Here is a 21,271-nt window from a genome sequence, read left to right on the forward strand (position 1 = left end):
CTGAATCGAAAATTTTTAGCAATGGGAGAACACCTCAATTGTAATGTTTCAGCTTATTTGGTTGGAAATTGTGGCCGAAACCTTCCAAATACTGAAAATCTGGAGGTACCGATACATGGAGGCTATACCAAGACGTGGTACAGTACCAAAGACATAAAACTATAAAGATTGGACAAAATGCATATGGGCTTTAAATCTTCAATCAGGTAACAGATGGCAGGCGACATAACAGAAATGCATTGGAAATTTTAGAAAAATATGTTATTCCGATATCGCCAAAATGGCGGAAATACGCGGAAAAAAATATCAGGTATGATAGATATGCTCCCAAAAATCTATTCCAGAACATTTCCTTGTACATAAAATCGATAAAATCAACAACAACCCTTAAAAAGCGTCAGCTCTGTTAAATTATAACGATATCGTGACATAACATATTTTTCCACTACCAACGCCATCTATTGAAGAAAAGTAACAATGTAATGTCGCATCTTATTATATTATAAGTCTTTGACAGTACTAATCAGCATGCATATCATATATGCCTTTCTGCCAATTTTCTAAATTAAATAATATGGACTCTATCGCCATTTTCAACGACAGATGGGAAGACAGACGGACATTGCTAAATCGATTTAAAATTCTACACTGTCCAACTATTTATATGCTTTTTGGGGCCTCCGACGAATATTTCAGGGCGTTGCAAACGGAATTAACGTATATACCCTCCATTGTATGGTATTTAGAAGTTTCAGCATTGTCTGTAATTTAGTTTGCGTATATTAAATCATCAAAATAGGCCCGCAATTTGTTGTATACCCCATACAATCTCTCCTGGTTAAATCATATTTCCCAAGTCTCACATAATTTTCAAACAAACAATTGTTTTCTTGACAAAATCTTTAGAAGAAAGTTTTTTTTATTACATTCAACAAGTTCTGAATACTTTACAATTGACTGGGAAAAAAGTCACACATTTATGTAAATAAAAATGCATTCTCACGTTGTTGAGAAATAAATGAGATTGTTTTCACTTTGAAATTGTCTTTCAACTCACAATACAATCAATTCAATTCATTGCAATATATCCGATTATGTAGATTTTTGTGGAGTCACCAAAATAAACATTGAAGGGAAGTACAGTAGCTGGTATACGAGGTTGGTATGCTAAGAAACGGAAATAAAAGCGACAAGTCGAAATGATTGCAAAATATGAAATCTAAATAGAATTAATATTTTTAATACCGCACGAGTTAATTACTATGTACATAACTACAAACTATAACACAGTGCAACACAAAAAATAATTTTGGGAAAAATGCAGTTGATTGTGAAAATAGAGCAGAAAATAGGAGCAAAGTACCCTAACTAAAGGGGCCAAGTTCCCCCTCTTCCACATGTTTTTAAATTTTTGAATAACGATTCTTAAGCAATATTGCAGATAACTCTCAAGTGAGTCACCAAAGAGTTCTTTTTGGTCCTTCTTTCAAAATATGGTTAAACATCCTTTTTAAACGGGATCGTCGTAATTTAAGGTATTTTACAAAATTATTTGTCATAAAATTCTACTATAGGGCCCAGAAGTCATGAAAATTCTGATTCTTACTTTAAGTCAGGACTTCATAAATATTACAAACACAGTTCGGAGTTATAACTATACTTAACTAGCTGGCCCGGTCCGCGTTGCCGGCCCTCACTTTTATTGTATGATAAAGAACATCTATAATAGCCCCATGTGAAAATTCAGCTCAATTTTTGGTATTGTAAAAAGCATTCAAATGAGCTATAATTTCAAATTTGTATTTCCAACGTTTAAAATCCCATACTGCGTGGTATTTAGTTTTGTCCACCTCATACTTGAAGGCAGAATGTTGTCAGAATAGCCAAACAAATTACTCTTTTGCTCCCATTACAGTAAGATGGGCATTAATTGTTTGTCACTTAACTTGTGTGATGGAGATCCAATAAAGTTACTTTTATAATTTCGTATTTTTTTCATGTTTCTGCCACAATTTCCGACTGAATGAGTCCCAGATTAACATTTCGGAGTTTATTTCATATAGACGTACGTCCCAAATCTACGTTCCCAACCAATATTCTCTTGGGGGTTACAAATTCAATAAAATACTAAATTTTCTTTCCTGACCACACATTGGTTGGGAAAGTGGACTTGAGGGTATACTAATGTCGGGACTTTACTTAAATAAATGCCTATGTGGATAAATATCTGTAAGATGATTTTCTATTTATTGAGTAATACGAAGAAATAACAGTTTTATCCGTTGAGGCTTTATACTACCCAAAAAAACCTACACATCATATTAGAATTAAAAAAAACACTACAAATTTATATTCAAAATAGTAAGTCAGAATGGAAAAAATATGTAATATAAAACATTACTATTGTACATTTTAAAAGTACAATTTAAAATATGAAGTTTAAAGTGAAACACGCTTGAATTTAGATACTTTTATATAAAAATGTTTCCTTTACCCTCAGATGGATGATAATAATAATTCTGCCCGGCCGAACTTAATTTTTTAACTTGCTTTTAAAGTAATATGAATTATTATTGCGCGTTGGAGACCTCATAATTTCCATATCTTTTATCATAGTATAAATCACTACTAATGTACATGTCCGATTCATTACACTACTAATGTACATGTCCGATTCCTTAACTCATATGATGGTTATACGAAACGTGATCAGTTTTTGCATGGATGGTTTCTTCCCAAATTACCAACATTTGCCGAAAATAGTATGAAAATATCGTTAAAATGTAAGATATACTTGAAATCGGGTTGCAGCTGGTTTTTTATTTTTTACTTGTTAGCTGGTTTTTTACGGCCAATATTTAAAGGTCCTTACGAAGTTTGGTCCTTACTATTATTTTGAAATTTGATTACATTGAAAAAATGTTCTCAGTTTTTCCCTATTTTAGAGTTTTTGCAGTGCAATATGCTCTTTTTTGATTTTTTAGCAATTTTGGGTTGACCACGTTAAATTATTTTGACATCTTCTATTCAGTTCCGCCACTTCATAATTTTCGTTGCTTTCTACTATCCAAAAAGACTACACATCATATTAGAATTAAAAAAAAACACTACTAATGTACATTCCGAAGTAGTAAGTCTAAAAAATCATGCAAAATAAAACATTACTATTGTACACTTCAAAAGTCAAAATGAAAATTTTAAAATTTCACATTTTTACCCGATTTTTTTTGGATTTTATCCTTTTCTGCCAAGAGACAATTCCGAATTTGTGTAAATCGTTAAAATCAGATCAGCGGTTCTTGAGTTATAAGCGTAGTAACTAACACAACTTCCTTATATATATAGACAGATTAGAAGTATGCGTGGTCAGTTCCTCAGCCCCAAATAATTCCCTAGGGTTGGAGGGAAAGTCAACAGTATCTCGTATAATAATTTTCAAACCGATATCTTCATTATCTGGCAAATATAAAGATTTTAGATAAATCAAGATAGTAAAAGTAGGCGTGGCCAATATTTTTTTCTTTAAAAACCTATCTCGGGGTATGACGAACGTTTGTACAAAAAAATTATGCAAATCGGTCCAGCCGTTTTCAACTGATTCCGTTACCAACAAACAACAATTGATTTATATATATATAGATGTGGCTACATGGATGACGTTTCGAATTTCACTATAAGTCATTAAAGAATAGAAATCTCTATCAAAGCGAAAATATTTCCTATTTATACCCTCGGCCATATGGCGTCAGAAGGTATATATATATATCAAATGATACGGGCAAAACGTGCCCCATCGTAATAACGATCAAGACAACCCTCGGAGGATGTATCTGATTCGATCCAAACTTGGTACATAGTAATATTATTGTCAAACTTAGATCGAGTTCGGAGATGGGCAATATCGGTCCACTCCTTCTGGTAACTCCCCCACAAAAGGTCACAGAAAATTATTTTCCTTATAAAACAAGAAAGGAACTTCCCATTTATGCAAAATTTGCAAATCCCAAAATTATTTATAGGTCAGGTGCGAAAATTGGCAATATCACTCCACTCCAATATGTACCTCCCACACAAAGGTTCAACATTTGGAATAATTATAAACCTTTTGAAAAGCGAAATAAGCATCCGATTCCAAAAGTTCAAAAATACGACATACGGGTGATATCCCAGATAGAGGAGATATAGTTCAAACGTTAAACCCACAAACAGTTCTCTAAAAAATCACAAAGAATGTAATATGAATTAGGTGGTTCTCGTAGATTAAATTAAAATAAAATACGAAACTTGAAAAAAATCCGATGAATACTTTCGCTAAAATCATAAAAAAACTGAATATCAAGGGAGGTGAATCGTTGCATGTGGGGTATGCGATATCGTAGGCCTATATAAACAGGGTGTAAAGTATTCAAAAGGAACTCTTAGTATGGATTTTCAGACAATTCCAAATGTGGCTAAAATCATCAGAATCTTAAATATCGGGAGGTACCGTTATATGGGGGATATACGCTATCGTGAACCTATATAGAAAATTCTTTTTAAGGCGGTGGAGTATTCAGAAGGAACTCCTTGTGTAGATTTTCAGACAATACCTATGAAAAACTGGGCTACAATCATCAAAGTACCGAATATCGGGAGGTATCGTTATATGGGGGCAATGCGAAAACTTGGACCTGCAAAGAAATTTTTCCGCCATAGGTTAAAGTACCCACTGCAAACTGCAACTAAGAAATTTGAAAAAATGCATCTAAAATCATCATCATCGTGGACCTAAATAGACAATTCTATTTTATGAGATAAAGTACTCAGAAGGAACTCCTTGTGTGGATTTTCAGACAATTCCAATAAAACAATTTGGGTACAATCATCAAAATACCGTTATATCGGGTATACATTTTTTCCAGGGGGTAAGGTACACCTAAAGAATTCCTTGTGTATAAGTTCTGATTATTTAATTGAAAAATGTGGGTAAAATCATCAAAATACCGAATATCGGAGGGTGCCGTTGTATGTGGACTATTCGATATCGTGGACCGATATAGCCCATCTTCGAACTTGACCTGCCTGCAGACACATGACTGATCTGTGCAAAATTTTAGCTTTTTATCTTAATTCGTTTTGACTCTAGCGTGAATCCAACAGATAAACGGACAGATCTAAATCGTTTTAGAATTTTACGCTGATCAAGAATATATATACTTTGTTAGGTCTAAAATAATTATTTCGAAGAGTAACAAACGGAAAGACGAACCCTCCATACTATGTATGGTGGAGGATAAAAATAACCATGTTTCTCCTTTCTTCAAAATATTGTCATTTTTACTCCATTACTGGGCATAGTTGGATAGAAATTCGCCTAAAATAAACCTCGTTTTGGAAAATAGTTTATAATTTAAAATGATACCTATCTTCAAGATTTTTAGGCCCTCTTAATAGTTTTTCAACTTAATTTACCATCGATTGGTATTTTGGACCCGTAACCGGGAAAAATACTATCTCTTAAAAATATTTAGCATTTTTCCGCCTGCGGTTAGCCATTAGTAAATTTGATTATAATTTAAATCTTCCCATGGTATTTACACAACAAAGCCACACTTGTCGGCTTTTTTTGCTTAATTTTATTTGTTAACTAATTATCGTAGTTTCGCTAATTTTATAGAGGAAACACTAACTCCAGATGTATGACCAACCTTAATATCACGAAATGGAGTTAATCTAAATGGCTTTCTGCATGATAGACGTTATTTATCAATGATTACACTTTCCCCTTAGCCAAACATCAGTGGTAGTTGTTGGTACAAAATGATTCTCTCACTCTCGCTTCTCACCCGAAAAAAAAACAAAAATAAAAATAAAAAGAAATGGCCAACATAATCAAAATTGATGATTTTTTAAGAGTTCAATCTGTGCTGTAATATCTGTGGCATTCAGTAGCATTTGCTCAGTTGTTATGTTAAGATCGCGATCGGATCGACAAAAAAAAAACAAAACACAACAGGTGTCCGGAAACCTTCGCGTGTCATTGCTACGAATACGAACGATGATGAAAACAAGCGGGAGCCCTAGTCAGAAGATAAAGTGTTGATAGTCGGTATTTGTGTTTCGACAGTTGGAATTTAAGATGTTAGAGAAATTCTTTTGCTCGTTAAGTGTGGCAGTCAGCAGAGCACCAAGAGTAAACGCTAAACACTGTCAGCGGTAGCAGCAGCAGCATAACGACGTCGACTTCCTCTGCTTACAAGCCAGCCACCGTCCATTATTTCAGCATCATCATCATCACCACCGTCTTCATCAGCATAACGACTGCCGTTCACAACAAACCTTTCGATTGTTTTCATTCCGTTCGCGCGTGAAAAAACCTTTCTCCAGCTGTCTTCTTGTCTTTCGATTAAGACGATTCGAAGTGGCGAGCATAGTTTGTGGCCAAAAGTGTTAAAGAGCGTTTATTAATTCCGTTTGAGATCTTCGTAAGAGTAAACGTGTCGTTGGGAGAAGTGACCCTCGAATTTGGAGATTTTTATTAAATTCTTTTAGAAGAAAATTAAGAAACAGTATGCATTTTCTGCGCCTGCGTTTCGTACTTCACATAGGTGTGCTTCTGCTGCTACTGACAAAGTTCAAGCTCAGCTCGACATTCGGTCACAAGTTCAGACTCATGAAGAACAGCTTTCGTTATATCCAAGAAAATATGTTGCGAACTAGTCTGAATCGGGCTCAGCTGAATAACGGAATTGTTTTCGAGTGTCGTTCAACGTAAGTGTGTGTGTGTGTGTGTGTGTGTGTGTGTGTGTGAATTTTCAAACCGATATACACATGTAAAGTGTAAAATTATATAATTTTACTTTTCAAATGAATTATGAAAATTAAAAAATCTTGAAAGGCAAGAAATGTAAATCCTGTGTCCGCCAAGAAAAATATAATCGAAAATATGAAAATCAATCGTCTAGGAAAAACTTAAACATAAGTGTAATTTATTTTATAAAAAAATTGAAATAATTTAAACAAAATATTTAAAAAAAAAATTAACATCGATACAAATAAAAATTATAAAATCTCCAACAATCGACTTAGAAAAACTAACAAAATCATAAAAGTAATTTTGGTCTTAAAAGCATGGAAATAATTTTCAAACAAGCCTTCAAAACTCCGATGTTATGTTAAAATGAGTTTGCACATAACTTCATTGAGTTTTAAAAACAGTTCAAACCTTTTATAAAATCTTTTATGCGTACTACTTTTGAGTGATCCAAATTTCATTTCTTTAATGATGTCTAACAACACGCTGCTACTTATCGCTTTACAATGGAATGCCTAATGTTGTAAAAATGGAAATCATCAATGACTGTTTTAACCTAATAATCCGCAACGAAAGTTATGCTAATTTTGATGGATTTTTCAAAATAAATTTTAATATATTATTCCACGAGTTGTAAGCTATAAAATATCACTTTTTTTGTTATGGACTTTTTAAATTAAAAAAAAAATAACGGACTATATGCTTACAAATTTAACCAGAATAAGAAAAACATTCGTCGGGCAAAGTAAAAAATAAAAATGCAAAACAAATTTCATTATCAAGGTTATATGTTATTACAGTAACAAGAACAAAAAGTGGATTTAAATTTAAATTAATTCCATAAACAAAAAATATATATTTTAAACACCCAACCTGGCACTGATAAATATGTTGGGATTTTCAAAGTTTAAGCAGAATTTGGTGATGCTTCTTTGATCTATGCAGTAAATTATTTTTCAGCTTAAGTTTTGAACTTATGTGTGGTAGTTACCAGAAGGATGGAACCGATCTATCGATCTAAGCTTGACAATAATATTACGATATACCTATGATTTTTTATATCAATAATATATTATGCTCCCAACTGAGTCTGAATTCCCTATCTAATTACATAAAAGATGGTTTGGAGATGCGGGGCATCGATCCCCGTACCTCTCACATGCTAAGCGAGCGCTCTACCATCTGAGCTACATCCCCATATTAAAATGTAGTTTAATTCAAAAAAAAAATGTAAAATATTTAATGCACTCTATGTAATCATCATGACATGACATGAAAAGTTAACTAATTAACTTTGTTAGCCACGCACAAGAAAAATGACATTGGCCATGGTACAAATATTACTAGGTAGCACCAAAACCCAGCTGGTTTGATTCTACAGTTTTTAGCTATTATTTGTGATCACTTTTCTAGGCATGCATTATTGAAAACTTTAAAATGGCTATAACTCCGTAAATGTTCAGTTTTCGTCGTTTTTAGCTATTATTTGTGATCACTTTTCTAGGCTTGAATTACTGGGTTGCCCATATTCGACGGACCTTTGGGCCCATTCCAATCGACGAGGCTTGTCCGCAGGCAACATTCTTTGCGTCAATTGAATTTTGTACGGGAACAAATGCAAATCAATGCGAATAATCCGTTGTAAAGTGGACCGAGCCATGCCCAACTGCTGAGAACGGCGTTTTTGGGATGTTCTTGGGGACCTCTCAACACTGGCTCGTACGGCAGCGATATTCTCGGTCGATCGCCTTGGTCGACTTTTATATGGCCTCTTCGGATTAGAAAGAGCCTTACCAGTCGAAAATTTTTCGTATAAACGCTTAATGGTGTTCTTAGAAGGCGAACTTCTCACATTTTTTAATATTTTAAAAGCACGTTGAATTTTCACAATTGACTTCTTCTGTTGAATGTAAATTTCAACTATTTCGTGTGGCGTGTATTGGTTCATGGTAAAAATCTGCTTGGACTGACGCTTCAAACGCGGTATGTCATTAAGCGATGTGACATATCTGTCAAAAGTTATGGCGTTGCCAGATGGGTCCGTCGATTATGGGCAACCCTGTATATCCTGAACTGCACAAAAAAAGTTCAATGAAATGAGTATTGAAAAAAATATTTCTACCCTACAACACTATGTGTTGAGGGTATAATAAATTTGATTGGGCCAAAAATTATGTAACACCTCGAAATATTGGTTTCCCACATAGGAAAGTATATATGGATCTTACTATCTTGCCGAGCTGAGTCGATCTAGCTATGTATGTCCGTCTGTCCATGTTAATTTGTAATCACTCTACAGGTCGAAATTATGGATGTGGGGATAGAGCCAGAATAGAAGCCTATTGCTTTTGGATATGATCGCATAATATTTAGGGGTTGAAATGGACCAAAACCTGAAAAAATTCCTGATTTTGCAGTTGTTCTACAGGTCACAATTATAGACCAATCGAAGCGGAAGTTAGCACAGGCCAAGAGCTTAGGCCTAGGCAGAAGCCTTTCAATTTTGATGGTCATCGGGTAATAATTAGTGGGTGTAATAGACCATAACATCTGTGTTTAATAAAATTCAAATTTTCCATTAAACCGCGAATATTTTCAATCCCGGCGAAATCATAAATAGACGAAAAGGTCAATTCTGACCATTACGTAGATGCCAATAGTAAATATATCGGAAGGGGATGTTAGCTTGAATGCTTATATCTCAAGAATGGCTGGGCCGATTTTGACAAAATTTGTCAATTTAGAATGTCCTCTTCGCATAAAAAAAATATATAAAAAATTGCTTTTATGCTGTTTTGGTTGACGAATATAGCCAAATATCGTAGACAAGCAAATCATATAGATGAGTCTAAATTTGGAGAAACAGAGGTGCCCCTTGTTTTTGGAGATGATCGCAAAATATTTAGCGGTTCAAATGAACCAAAAACAGAAAGAATTCTAGCTGTAAAATGGATCACAACAACTAACACACGAGGGAGTGCGTAAATATTGGGCAAATGTCCCTGGTCAAAATGCAAAGGGGAATATCTGGGCAGTGCTCCGTGACATAATTTCAAAAGCGAAATCTTCTAAAATGGATTTGGACATAAGAGGGCTTCTAACATAATTTAGTGTTGTAGGGTATCACATGGTCGGCCTCGTACGACTATAGCATTTGCTTACTTGTTTGTTATGGATTGCTTATTACGGCATTATTAGACTTAAACATAAAATCGGATGAAACATATATATGGAAGCCACATAGCCTTAATTTAACCGATTTTCATTAAATCCCAAATATTTGCTCAGACGCTGAATTCGGTCGTAAGTGCCAAAGCGCAAACATTGTACGCTGATATTATACACTTGGTTCACTATAAACGTGAAATTGGAACTATATCTAAATCTGATAGATGTTGGAATATCGGAACCGATTTTCATCAAATATGACGTACATAATTATAGGCATGTTCCAGTCATACCTGCCAAAATTGCTCCTTTTTTGGTAAATATGACACATTTGGCCCACACTGTAATCGCAATCGGACGAAGAAATATGTACGTGCTATATCTGAATTTAGACCGATTATCTCTAATTTCAAAAGAGAAAAGCATACATGGATTTAGAATATAATTCTAAATAATTCGATCACAAAGCCAAATTATCGTGTACCACAGTGGGGTGTAAAATAAAAAACATGCAAAAAAAAAATAATAAAAATAAAAAAAACATAAAAAAGCTTGAGGGTTTCTAGGTATAGTCCAAACTGTGCATATAGAAATACTTGTATCAAACTCAAAATATTGGTCCAAGATATAGGAAACACTATATATATGTGATAGCAAAACATTTAGGTGTTTAAAAAAGTTGATTTTGTATTTTCTCTAGAGGTCACAATTATACTCGGAATTCAGCAAGAGCTGGACTGAATCCAATCAATTTGAATAGTCATCAAATAATGTTAAGCTGTTGAAATATGTCATATCTTTTATATAAAACAGACGGACATCTCTATTAAACCGGGAAAATTTTGTAATTCCAGATACAATTGCATGAAAAGGTAACGTCGACGGTTATATTGATGTTGATATGCCAGACATCGCATATATAGCAAAATATATTCAATCCCATACATAAAAGACAGCTTATGCCCCAAGAACGGCTGGATGGATTTTCCACCAATTCAGAATGACCTTTTGGCCACTCGCATTAAGTCGTATAATTTTCCATACAAATGGTAAAATTTTTGGAAATTCATATAATGTGATTATTTTTCGGGATTTTCCTAAACTTCACACATCCAAATATTTCTTCCAAATAATAGTGGAATATTAGAAAAATACCAACTCATATGGATAAAAATGAAATAATATAATTATCTATCCACCCTAATGTAATTAAATGACTTGGCTCATTGTTTATTGGCTTACATATTATGCTAATTAGTATTTGAATAAACAAAAGTCAAAACACAATACGCAGACGTATCACAGATCTACAGCTCGGAAATAATAATGGAGAAAACAAAGCCAGGTCTCAATATGGGAAATAACTTAAATTAACTCATTTTATTTGTTAAAAAAAAAAAAAAAAACTAATTTTCTATTATTAAATTGGAGGCGAAAAAATCCGACCATGGAAGCAATATGGTACAAAATTACAGTTACTAAAATAGTTTACAACTTTGTTAGACAATTGTCAAATAAAGAAAGGTATTTATGAATGAATACAATTAATGGTTAAACAATAAAATATGACATAATGACGAAAAGATTAGATTAATTTGCATGATGTCAAACAAAAATATAAGAGATTTTAAATCTTCAAAAATTTACTTATTCTCATACCAAAAGGATATAAATAATTTAGACAATGAGACACGTTTTATATTGTTATGGTTTAAATTTATTTTTATTATTGAGTTTATTCTAATTTTATATGGCCCGGTCCGCGTTGTCGGCCCATACTTTTAGTCTTTATGTATGTATGGTTTAATGTATAATAAATCACAGATCTGACTTATGTAAGCGGCAAAATTTTTATTAGAAGTAATAACTCCATAGTAATTTCTAAATAGAAATATATGTTCATGACAAAGGTTTTCTGTATTTTGAATGGCCTGATCTTATTTTTCAGCCATAGGCTTTAGTTGGAGTGTTGACAATTTTCCAATTAAATGAGCTGTAATTTGGTTTTGCTGCGTGGTATTTAGTTTTGTCCACCTCATAATTGAGGGCAGAATGATTTCATAATGGTGAAAGATAATTATTCTTTTACACCCATTACCGTAAGATGGGAAGTAATTTTGTTGTCATTTAAATTGTCCATATTTTTTTCATCATAGTATGACGATTGACAATCAATATTCTTGTTCCAAATCAATATTCTCTTGGGGGTTACAAATTCAATAGAATACAACATTTTCTTTTCTGACCACACATTGGTTGGGAAAGTGGAGATTGGAGTACACTGATGTGGGGACTATACTTAAATAAATGTCTTTGTGGACAATTATCTGTAAGATGGTCCTCTACCCCAGAGTAGCCGAAAGACCCCGAAAATAGATTTAATCATATGGTGGTTATACGAAAACGTGATCAGTTATTCCAAGGATGGTTTCTTCTCAAATTACCAACATTTGCCGAAATTAGTATGAAAAATATGGTTAAAATGTATAATATGCTTGAAATCGGTTTGTACCCCTATGCGGGGATTATGACCCATATTTTGACCTGCAAAAGGTCAAAAGATCGGTATTTCACTGATTGCAGTCCCAATGAATTTTGCATTTTGAGTTCTCATTGGACGCATTATTGTCTGTTAACGGAGTAGGTCCACGTTTTGAAATGAGTCCCATAACGCTTTCTCGGTAATTTTTGTTTTGTTTAAATGTGTTTGCATCTTCAAACTGAAGCACTTTTTAGGTCCTGGAGTTTAAAACTAGATGCCAATGAAAGATGGATATTTATTATCGTATTGCGCACTCATTTAAAAAAAGAAAAATATATTGAAAAAAAAAATGTTTAAATGCAAATGTTTAAATGTCCTTACGAAGTTTGTCAATAGAATGTACCATAATTTTGAAATTAGGTTCTATTGAAAATGTTTTCTCGATTTTTTCAGATTTTAGAATTTTTGCAATGAGGTGGTTTTTTTTCTTGATTTTTTAGCGATTTTGAAAAAGTAATTATACTTTAACTACGGTGTAACCGCGTTAAAATATTTCGACATCATATATTCAGTTTAGCCACCACATGATTCGGTACTACACTTCTGTGCACGTCTGCAATTAATAGCTTATCCTCTTCTGAAATGATTTTATTCGTATAATTTTATTTACACAACAAATACATAAAACCTATAGCAACCAGTTTTGTCCGTTGCCGCTTTAAATAACACATATAATGGAATTCAAACTACACAATCATAATGGAATTCAAAAAAAAAAAAAAAAAAAAAAAACGCAACAAATGTACATTCGAAAATAGTAAGTCAAAATAAAAAAACGCATGTAAAATAAAACATTACTATTGTACATTCCAAAAGTCAAAATGAAAATGTTCAAACTGCACATTTTACGGTTTTTTTTTTTGTGATTTTATCCTTTTCTGCCAAAAAACAATTACGAATTTGCCTGAATCGTTAAAATCAGATCAGCGGTTCATGAGTTATAAGCGTAGGAACTAACACAACTTTCTAAAATCTAAAATGTTCTATATTTTGACCATGTGGTACAACAAACATATAATGAGACCTTGATGTATTTTGAAGGTTCTTACCAAAATAGTTGTACAAATACTGATTTTTAAAAATGTGAGTGAGTCAATCAAGTAATGTAAAAAAATATTAATTCAGCTGTAATTTATTTCAAATATTTGACAACAGAAGTTGTTTAAATGTTTACATAATTCACACAATTAATATTTAACTAAGGTTACAGCCGAAAAAATGTGGAGTAGCATTATATGAAGCATTATAGAGTTCGTTCGTTTAACATTTACTTTTCCCGGCCCATTTGTACTACTTCAAACTATACCACACTGCATTCAAGGTATTATGACCTCTTGTATTTGTTTGTAACATAGAAAACAGAAAGAGAAATACAGGGTGAGATGAAAAAACTCCAACCAACTTCAGACGGCTGTCATTTCTAAGCCACTCGTCCGACAGCTGTTAACATTATTCTAGTGACAGTAAAATCATTTTGGTGAGAATTTTCCAGAAATAAAATTAATCGTGCTGGAATTCAAGCGTGATAGTGTGATTACTTTTATTTGGCTGGAAAACAACAAGTGGCAGCATTTAAATGGGGATAAATCTTTTGTGTCTCTTACCATCGCTTGTTACCGTGATACTTGTAACGTAGCGCGACGTCAAGGAAGTAGACGGAAGAAAACAGCAACATCAGCAGAAATGGTTCGAAAAGTAAAGAAGCGACTTGATCGAAACCCGCGTCGCAGTGGCCGAAAATGGCTTGTGAGCTGAACAATCGCTCGCAATATTCCATTCGGCAAATGCTGAAAAACGAGCTCGGGGTAGAGTCATTGAAATTCAAAAAAGTGGAAGAACTTACACCCCAACAGAAAGAAAATAGACTCAAAAGAGCTAAAGAGTTGTTTCGCCGTGGTTGCTTTGCCGAAAGTGGTGAACAACCGAAATTGGTTTTCTTCGATGAGAAAACATTCGTTGTCCAGCAGTTTGTAAACAAACAAATGATCGTGCCAAAGAGGTCAGCTGAAAATGTACAGTTTCGGTTGGCCACCAGAACTCAAGCGCCGGCCATGGTGATGGCTGTTATGGCGACCCACATAACAGACGATGGTCGCTCTCCGCTCGTATTAATCGACTGAGGCATTAGAATAAATGCCATTATCGCGAAAATATTTTGGAGGGTGTATCAATGGGCCTAAATACCGCAGGGCAACATCCGAGCAGCGTGTGACGGTTTCATTGGCCGTTTGAAGGCTATAGTTCGTGCCAAAGGAGAACTTATTCTAAAATTTGATGCTATTTCCGACATTTTTAGCTTTCATTCAATAAAATTAAAAAAAAAAATTAAAATTTATGGCGTTTGACTTTGTTGCAGTTTTTTATCTCACCCTGTATATATGTAAAACAAATCGATCATAGTTCTTCTGCTTATAAGTCAAGATTCACTGGACTGAATTTCACAGAGAAGGATAAAATCTTAGAAAATCGCGTAAAAATATACCAACAAAAATGTGAATATTTTTTTACATTTTTTATTTCTTGTCATCTTTTTTATCGCATGCTATTTTTGTATTTGGCTGAGAATTTTTCCACACCCGCAAGACTATGTGTTTAGGGTATTATATAGAAGTCGTAATTATCGTCCGATCCTCAAAAAAATTTACATGGGGGTAGGGTTAGGGTTAGAATTCAAGCCTACTGTTTTTGAAGATGTACATTTAGGGGTTCAAATGGAACAAAAATTAAAATTTTCCTGATTTTGCAGTAGCTCTACGCGGCACAATTGAAAACCAATCGACACAGAATTTTGCATGAGAAGATAGTTAAGGACAGGGAAGAAGCTGTAAAATGGAATTAAATACCTAACAAATAGACGGTGTGCGTAAATATTGCGCAAATTTTCCCTGTCAAAAAGCTAAGGCTAACATTTGGGCAGGGTTCTACGACATCATTTCAAAAACGAAAACTTCCAAAAAGGATTTGGACATAAGGGGACTTCCAACGTATTGTAGTGTTGTAGGGAATCACATGGTCGTGCGGGGCCGACTACAGCGTTTGCTTACTTGTTTAATTATAAAATTAAAATAATTTTGATATCATTCTAATTATTTTATTTTAATCTTTTTTCACAGCCCCAACACATATCTGGGAAAGGAAACACATTTCACGATACAACTGGGAGATTTGCGTGGATTCGAACGGCTTGATCGTGACAAGAAGTTGGCATTTTTTCTCCATGGCTGGAACGATGAGGGCAGCAAAGAATGGGTACTCGAAATGTTATTTAGTACGTTTGAGAAATGTGATCTAATAACCGTATAAAACATAAACCCTTCCCTTATTTATTTTCTAGCCTGGACACGATATCAGCCCGACTATACGGTGTGCGTAGTGGATTGGGGTAATTTATCACAAGTGGATTATAAGTCGGCGTCAATGTCTATATTTGATGTTGGTTTGACGGTGGCAGCAATTGTGGAATTTTTGGAAAATTTCTATCCCAGACATATGTCGAGAAAGAATGTAACAATTGCTGGTTACAGTTTGGGAGCTCATGCGGCCGGATATGCGGGATCAGTTCTCAAAGGTGAAATTGAACAAATCATTGGCCTGGATCCGGCTGGACCGTTGTTCACTCTACCGGCTGTTGTATCAACTGATTATCGTCTCGATCCTTCCGATGCACAATTTGTTCAGGTTCTACACACATCCGGTGGTACATTGGGAGTTGGTGTAAAGTCGGGTCATGCCGATTTCTATCCAAACGGTGGAACAGCACCACAACGGAATTGCAATTCATTTTTTCAATTGCAAGATATGCAAAATACAAGTAAATCGCAATATTTATCTGAGGCTATGACGAGTAAATAATTTTTCTTCACTTCCTTTCAGATCCCATTTCCTGCAGTCATTCAACAGCTGCAGTATTCTTTAAGCAATCGATGAATCCCAGCTATGTTTTTATGGGCTATCACTGTGACAGTTATTCGAGCTATACGAGAGGTTGGTGTTCGAAAAACCGTTATGGACGTTTTGGAATACATTCCCAGAAAATGTCACGTGGCGATTTTTATTTCGATACCCTACCTCAGAAACCATATGTAGAGCCAAAGACAAGAACCCGCCATCGAATAAATTACAATAGGTTTCGTTTTGGCTGATGTGATTAAATTTAATTAGCTTAATATAATTTTTTTTGTTACTTTAAGAGCATTTAATTTAAATTTAAAATTAGTTAATAATATTATGTAAATTAAAAACAAATTTAAATATAATTATATCATTTAAATCATGTGAGAAAGCTTTAATTTGTCAAGGCAAAAATTTACACTTTTATGGATTTCCATCGAACTACAGCCTTGAGAATGGCATAAGCCGGGGTGTAATACATATTTTAAGATTTTATCGAAAAGTTCATGCAAAAAATTGTCTAAAAATATTAAATATTTGTAAGGGAAAAATATTTTAACCAGTTAAAAAAAATATTTAATTTTTATATCTGAGGTTTAAAACAATGAAATTCCATATGCGAATTATAAGCACTATGAAAACGAATAACTAACTTAATACCATAATTGTGTAAAGACACTGGATTATGCTATAGGTTATATATTCAATACGTGCAATGGATTGTAACGTGACCTACTTAAAATGCACGGTACTGTATAATTGTACAGTGTACGTGATAAAATAGATATTGAAGTCTAAATAATTGTAAATTTTGGTAAACAAAATTTTATTCAGAAAAATATTTTTTAGTATCTGGGGATGTAGCTCAGATGGTAGAGCGCTCGCTTAGCATGTGAGAGGTACGGGGATCGATGCCCCGCATCTCCAAATATATTTTTCATAAAAATACTGAGAACAACTTAAAAAGTAACACTCGATTTTGAAAACAGATGTATACCCTCAGACACTAAACGATGAATTTAATATATTGTGACTAGCGTTAATGTTAATCAAAATGCTTACCTTTTATAGGGAATTGCGAGAAGGCTTATACCGATTAATTCCAAATTTACATCAGATCTCTGGTTGAGACAAATACACTCGACCGACAGCTGATAAAATAATTCCAGTGACAGCTCATTATATTGTTTATAAACGTTCAAAAGCATTTTGGTGAGAATTTTTCAGAAAAAAAGTTATTCGTGATGGAATTCAAGCGTGATAGTGTGATTTCTTTATATTTGGCTGGAAACCCACAAGTGGCTATCGTTAGAGCATTCCAGCATTTAAATGTCAATAAATCTTTTGTGTCTCGTACCTTCGCTCGTTACCGTGATACTGGTAGCGTAGCTCGACGTCAGGGAAGTGGACGGAAGAAAACAGCAACATCAGCAGAAATGGTTCGAAAAGTAAAGAAGTGACTTGATCGAAACCCGCGTCGCAGTGGCCGAAAAATGGCTCGTGAGCTGAACATATCGCAATATTCCATTCGGCAAATATTAAAAAATGAGCTCGGGGTAAAGCCAATGAAATTCCAAGAAGTGCAAGAACTTACACCGCAACAGAGAGAAAATATACTCAAATATGATAAAGAGTTGCTCCGCTTAGCCGAAAGTGGTGAACTGCCGAATTTGGTCTACTCCGATGAGAACACATTCGATGTCCAACAGTTTGTAAACAAACAAAATGATCGTGTTTAGCTGAAAATGTGCACCTTCGGTTGGCAACCAGATCTCAAGAGCCGGCCATGGTGATGGTGTGGGCCGCCATATCAGCCGATGGTCTCTCTCCGCTCGTATTAATCGACCATGGCATCAACATAAATGCCCAATATTATCGCGAAAATATTCTGGAGGGTGTATTAAAGCCTTGGGCACTCGAAACATTTTGGCAGCATTTGGGCACGCGCCACCCAAGAATTGTTACAAAATGTGGTTCCTCGCTTCATTTCCAGGGCACAATGGCCGCCAAAAGCTCGGGATACCAATCCGTTGGACTTTTATGTCTGAAGTAGTTAGGAAAGCAAAAGTTGGCACTAAAAATACCAAAGTCTCGATCACCTCAAGCCAGCGCTTCGCCAGGAATGGGCCAAAATACCGCAGAGCAAAATTCGGGCAGCATGTGACGGTTTCATTGGCAGTTTAAAGGCCATAATTCGTGCGAAAGGTGACCAATTCGGACAAATCTAAACTTTTTGTAAAATGTGATGCTATTTCCGACATTTTGTTTTTTTTTTTTTTTTTTCATTAAAAAACGAGAAAAAACATTAACATTAAATACCAATTTTCAGACAAATCCGTGAAAAAAATCTGACAAAAATCCTCAAAATACCGAATATTGAGAGGTACCGTTTTATGGGGGCTATACCAAAACCTGGAATTTTTACGCTCTACGTCAAATAATGTGGGCTGTATCGTAATTTCAACAGACAGGTGGACATTAATCGGACATCGTTATACCTTCCATACTATGGAGTTATCAACTCATTGATAAAACATTTATGTTTGACAAAAGGGAAGCTTCAACACAACGCTTAAATTGCAGGTCCATCTCGTCAGACTACCAGTAATGAGGAACAATTTATCCAATCAAAATAAAGATTTTGGAGCTATGCTATGTTTCATGACATTTTGAGTCTTTCTATCTATGTTCGTCTGGTTGCAATTGACTTAAGTTTCCACTCGAATATAATACTTTCTCCGGAATTTTCACATCGTAATATTTGTGTCAAACTTGGATCCAATTCGATACTATTTATTTATTTAAATTCGTATCTGATTTGGTACATCAAATTTTTTTTACCACGCTTAAGTCAGGTGCTTTAATCTCAGTACTACAGGGTTGCCCATATTCGACGGACCCATCTGGCAACGCCATAACTTTTAACAGAGATGTCACATCGCTTAATGACATACCGCGTTTGAAGCGTCAGTCCAAGCAGATTTTTACCATGAACCGAAACACGCCACGCGAAATAGTTGAAATTTACATTCAACAGAAGAAGTCAATTGTAAAAACTCAACGTGCTTTTAAAACATTAAAAAATGTGAGAAGTGCGCCTTCTAAGAACACCATTAAGCGTTTATACGAAAAATTTTCGACTGGTAAGGCTCTTTCTAATCCGAAGAGGCCATATAAAAGTCGACCAAGGCGATCGGCCGAGAATATCGCTGCCGTACGAGCCAGTGTTGAGAGCTCCCCAAGAACATCCCATTCTCAGCAGTTTGGTATGGCTCGGTCCACTTTACAACGGATTATTCGCATTGATTTGCATTTGTTCCCGTACAAAATTCAATTGACGCAAAGAATGTTGCCTGCGGACAAGCCTCGTCGATTGGAATGGGCCCATGGGTCCGTCGAATATGGGCAACCCTGTATATATTGTTTAAAAATGTATCGCACATACCTTCAGGTGCGTTTTTTTGTGTGTATAGACCGGGGTCCACAATGTAAGCCAAAAACATCGCAGTATAAGAAAACTAAGTTCAAACTATGTGCTAAGAATTCATACAACTCGGCAAACGGACTAGTGTTTCCTAACTGTTTTGTTTTTGTCATTTTTTTTTTTCATTTCTCTACAGATGTGTAAGTAACAACGAAATCTTACCAATTATATTTATTAAATGGGGAAAAAAATCTACCTTAATTTCCCGGCAATAAATCCGTAACTAGGCACTACATTTTCGGAATTTCAACTAAATGCAACCATTTGTTACGTCAATTATGGCGTAATTATGTTGCACTTATATCTGTCTCTCCTCTCTGCTACCTAGTGAGCCAGTGGGTGGGCCATCTATCCGTTCGTCTATGTAACATCATTACCCACCGAAAACCAGAGTAAGTCTGTCTGTTTCGCCATGACTTTGCTGCATTACAGGCCATTACAACCGGTACGGATGTGGTTGTCGTATTTTGAGGTTTTATAATGTGGGTGAATCCGGCGTTGTCTGTTGGCGTAATTATTTATACTTGCCACACGCACACTCACATGCAAATACATACATAAGTAAGGATTCACTAGCAGCTACATATTCACCGCATACCTATGTAAATATTTATGTGTATGCGTAACTCTTTGAGCAAATATGTTGATATTAAATGGTTTGGCAAAGAATGTAAATTATTCACAATGATTGTGGAGTTTATTGAAAGCTGGAATTTTGATTAGAGCTTGGTTAGTGGATGTTTCCGCAAACACAGTTAGTGGTAATTTGATGGAGGAGCTATAGGGGTGGGTGATGAGGTCGCCCAAAAATGTGATTAGCGCTGTTAATTTTATTTGTTTTGTAATTTTCACAAGATTATGGCGACGGCGATTATGCCAGGGATTAATGGCGGGCAAATTTGTTCAAATAGTCTCATTAGACTCGGTTGAGTGGTGGAGTTCGGAAATTTGCAATTAATGAAAGTGATGAAATTATGGTTTATAGTTTTCTAATTGGTGCTTTCATTGTTTATGGCGAGAATTACATTATATTTTTTGGGAGCGTTTTTGCTGATAAAAACGGAACCTTTGTTGGAGATGCGGGGCATCGATCCCCGTACCTCTCACATGCTAAGCGAGCGCTCTACCATCTGAGCTACATCCCCAGTTGCAGGTATTTTTTTATTTGAATATCCGTTTGATAAATTGGTAGGTCTCAAAATTTTTTGCATTTTTTAATCACATCACGTACTCCGCTGCATAGGGTGCATTATAAATTAATTGAAGCATTGGTTGTCTTAAGCATTGGTGATCCCTGTGTGATTTATAATCAAGCCTTACTTAGTCAAAGAAAAAAATTGGTCTGACTAAAAACGAGTGGGACACAACGAAATGGCCACATTAATATACCCTT

The 21,271-nt window shown here is 34.8% G+C and overlaps 1 protein-coding gene and 3 non-coding genes across 4 annotated transcripts; 2 read left to right on the top strand and 2 right to left on the bottom strand.

Annotated features, from left to right (window-relative positions):
• Positions 1–5,941: 5,941 nt before the first annotated feature.
• LOC101887287 (pancreatic triacylglycerol lipase) lies at positions 5,942–16,698 on the top strand. Its single transcript, XM_059120986.1, has 4 exons — positions 5,942–6,750; positions 15,617–15,771; positions 15,838–16,314; positions 16,377–16,698. Exons 1-4 carry the CDS (start codon positions 6,551–6,553, stop codon positions 16,643–16,645), a joined length of 1,101 nt encoding a protein of 366 aa, XP_058976969.1. The 5' UTR covers positions 5,942–6,550; the 3' UTR covers positions 16,646–16,698.
• On the bottom strand, positions 7,918–7,990 carry TRNAA-AGC (transfer RNA alanine (anticodon AGC)). Its single transcript has one exon. It is a non-coding gene; the product is annotated as a tRNA-Ala (tRNA).
• A 550-nt stretch (positions 16,699–17,248) lies between the features above and the next one.
• On the top strand, positions 17,249–17,321 carry TRNAA-AGC (transfer RNA alanine (anticodon AGC)). The gene has a single exon. It is a non-coding gene; the product is annotated as a tRNA-Ala (tRNA).
• Positions 17,322–20,950: 3,629 nt separating this feature from the next.
• TRNAA-AGC (transfer RNA alanine (anticodon AGC)) lies at positions 20,951–21,023 on the bottom strand. The gene has a single exon. It is a non-coding gene; the product is annotated as a tRNA-Ala (tRNA).
• Between the last annotated feature and the right edge of the window lie 248 nt (positions 21,024–21,271).

Source organism: Musca domestica, unplaced genomic scaffold (genome assembly GCF_030504385.1).
Source record: "Musca domestica strain aabys unplaced genomic scaffold, Musca_domestica.polishedcontigs.V.1.1 18, whole genome shotgun sequence".
NCBI lineage: Eukaryota > Metazoa > Arthropoda > Insecta > Diptera > Muscidae > Musca > Musca domestica.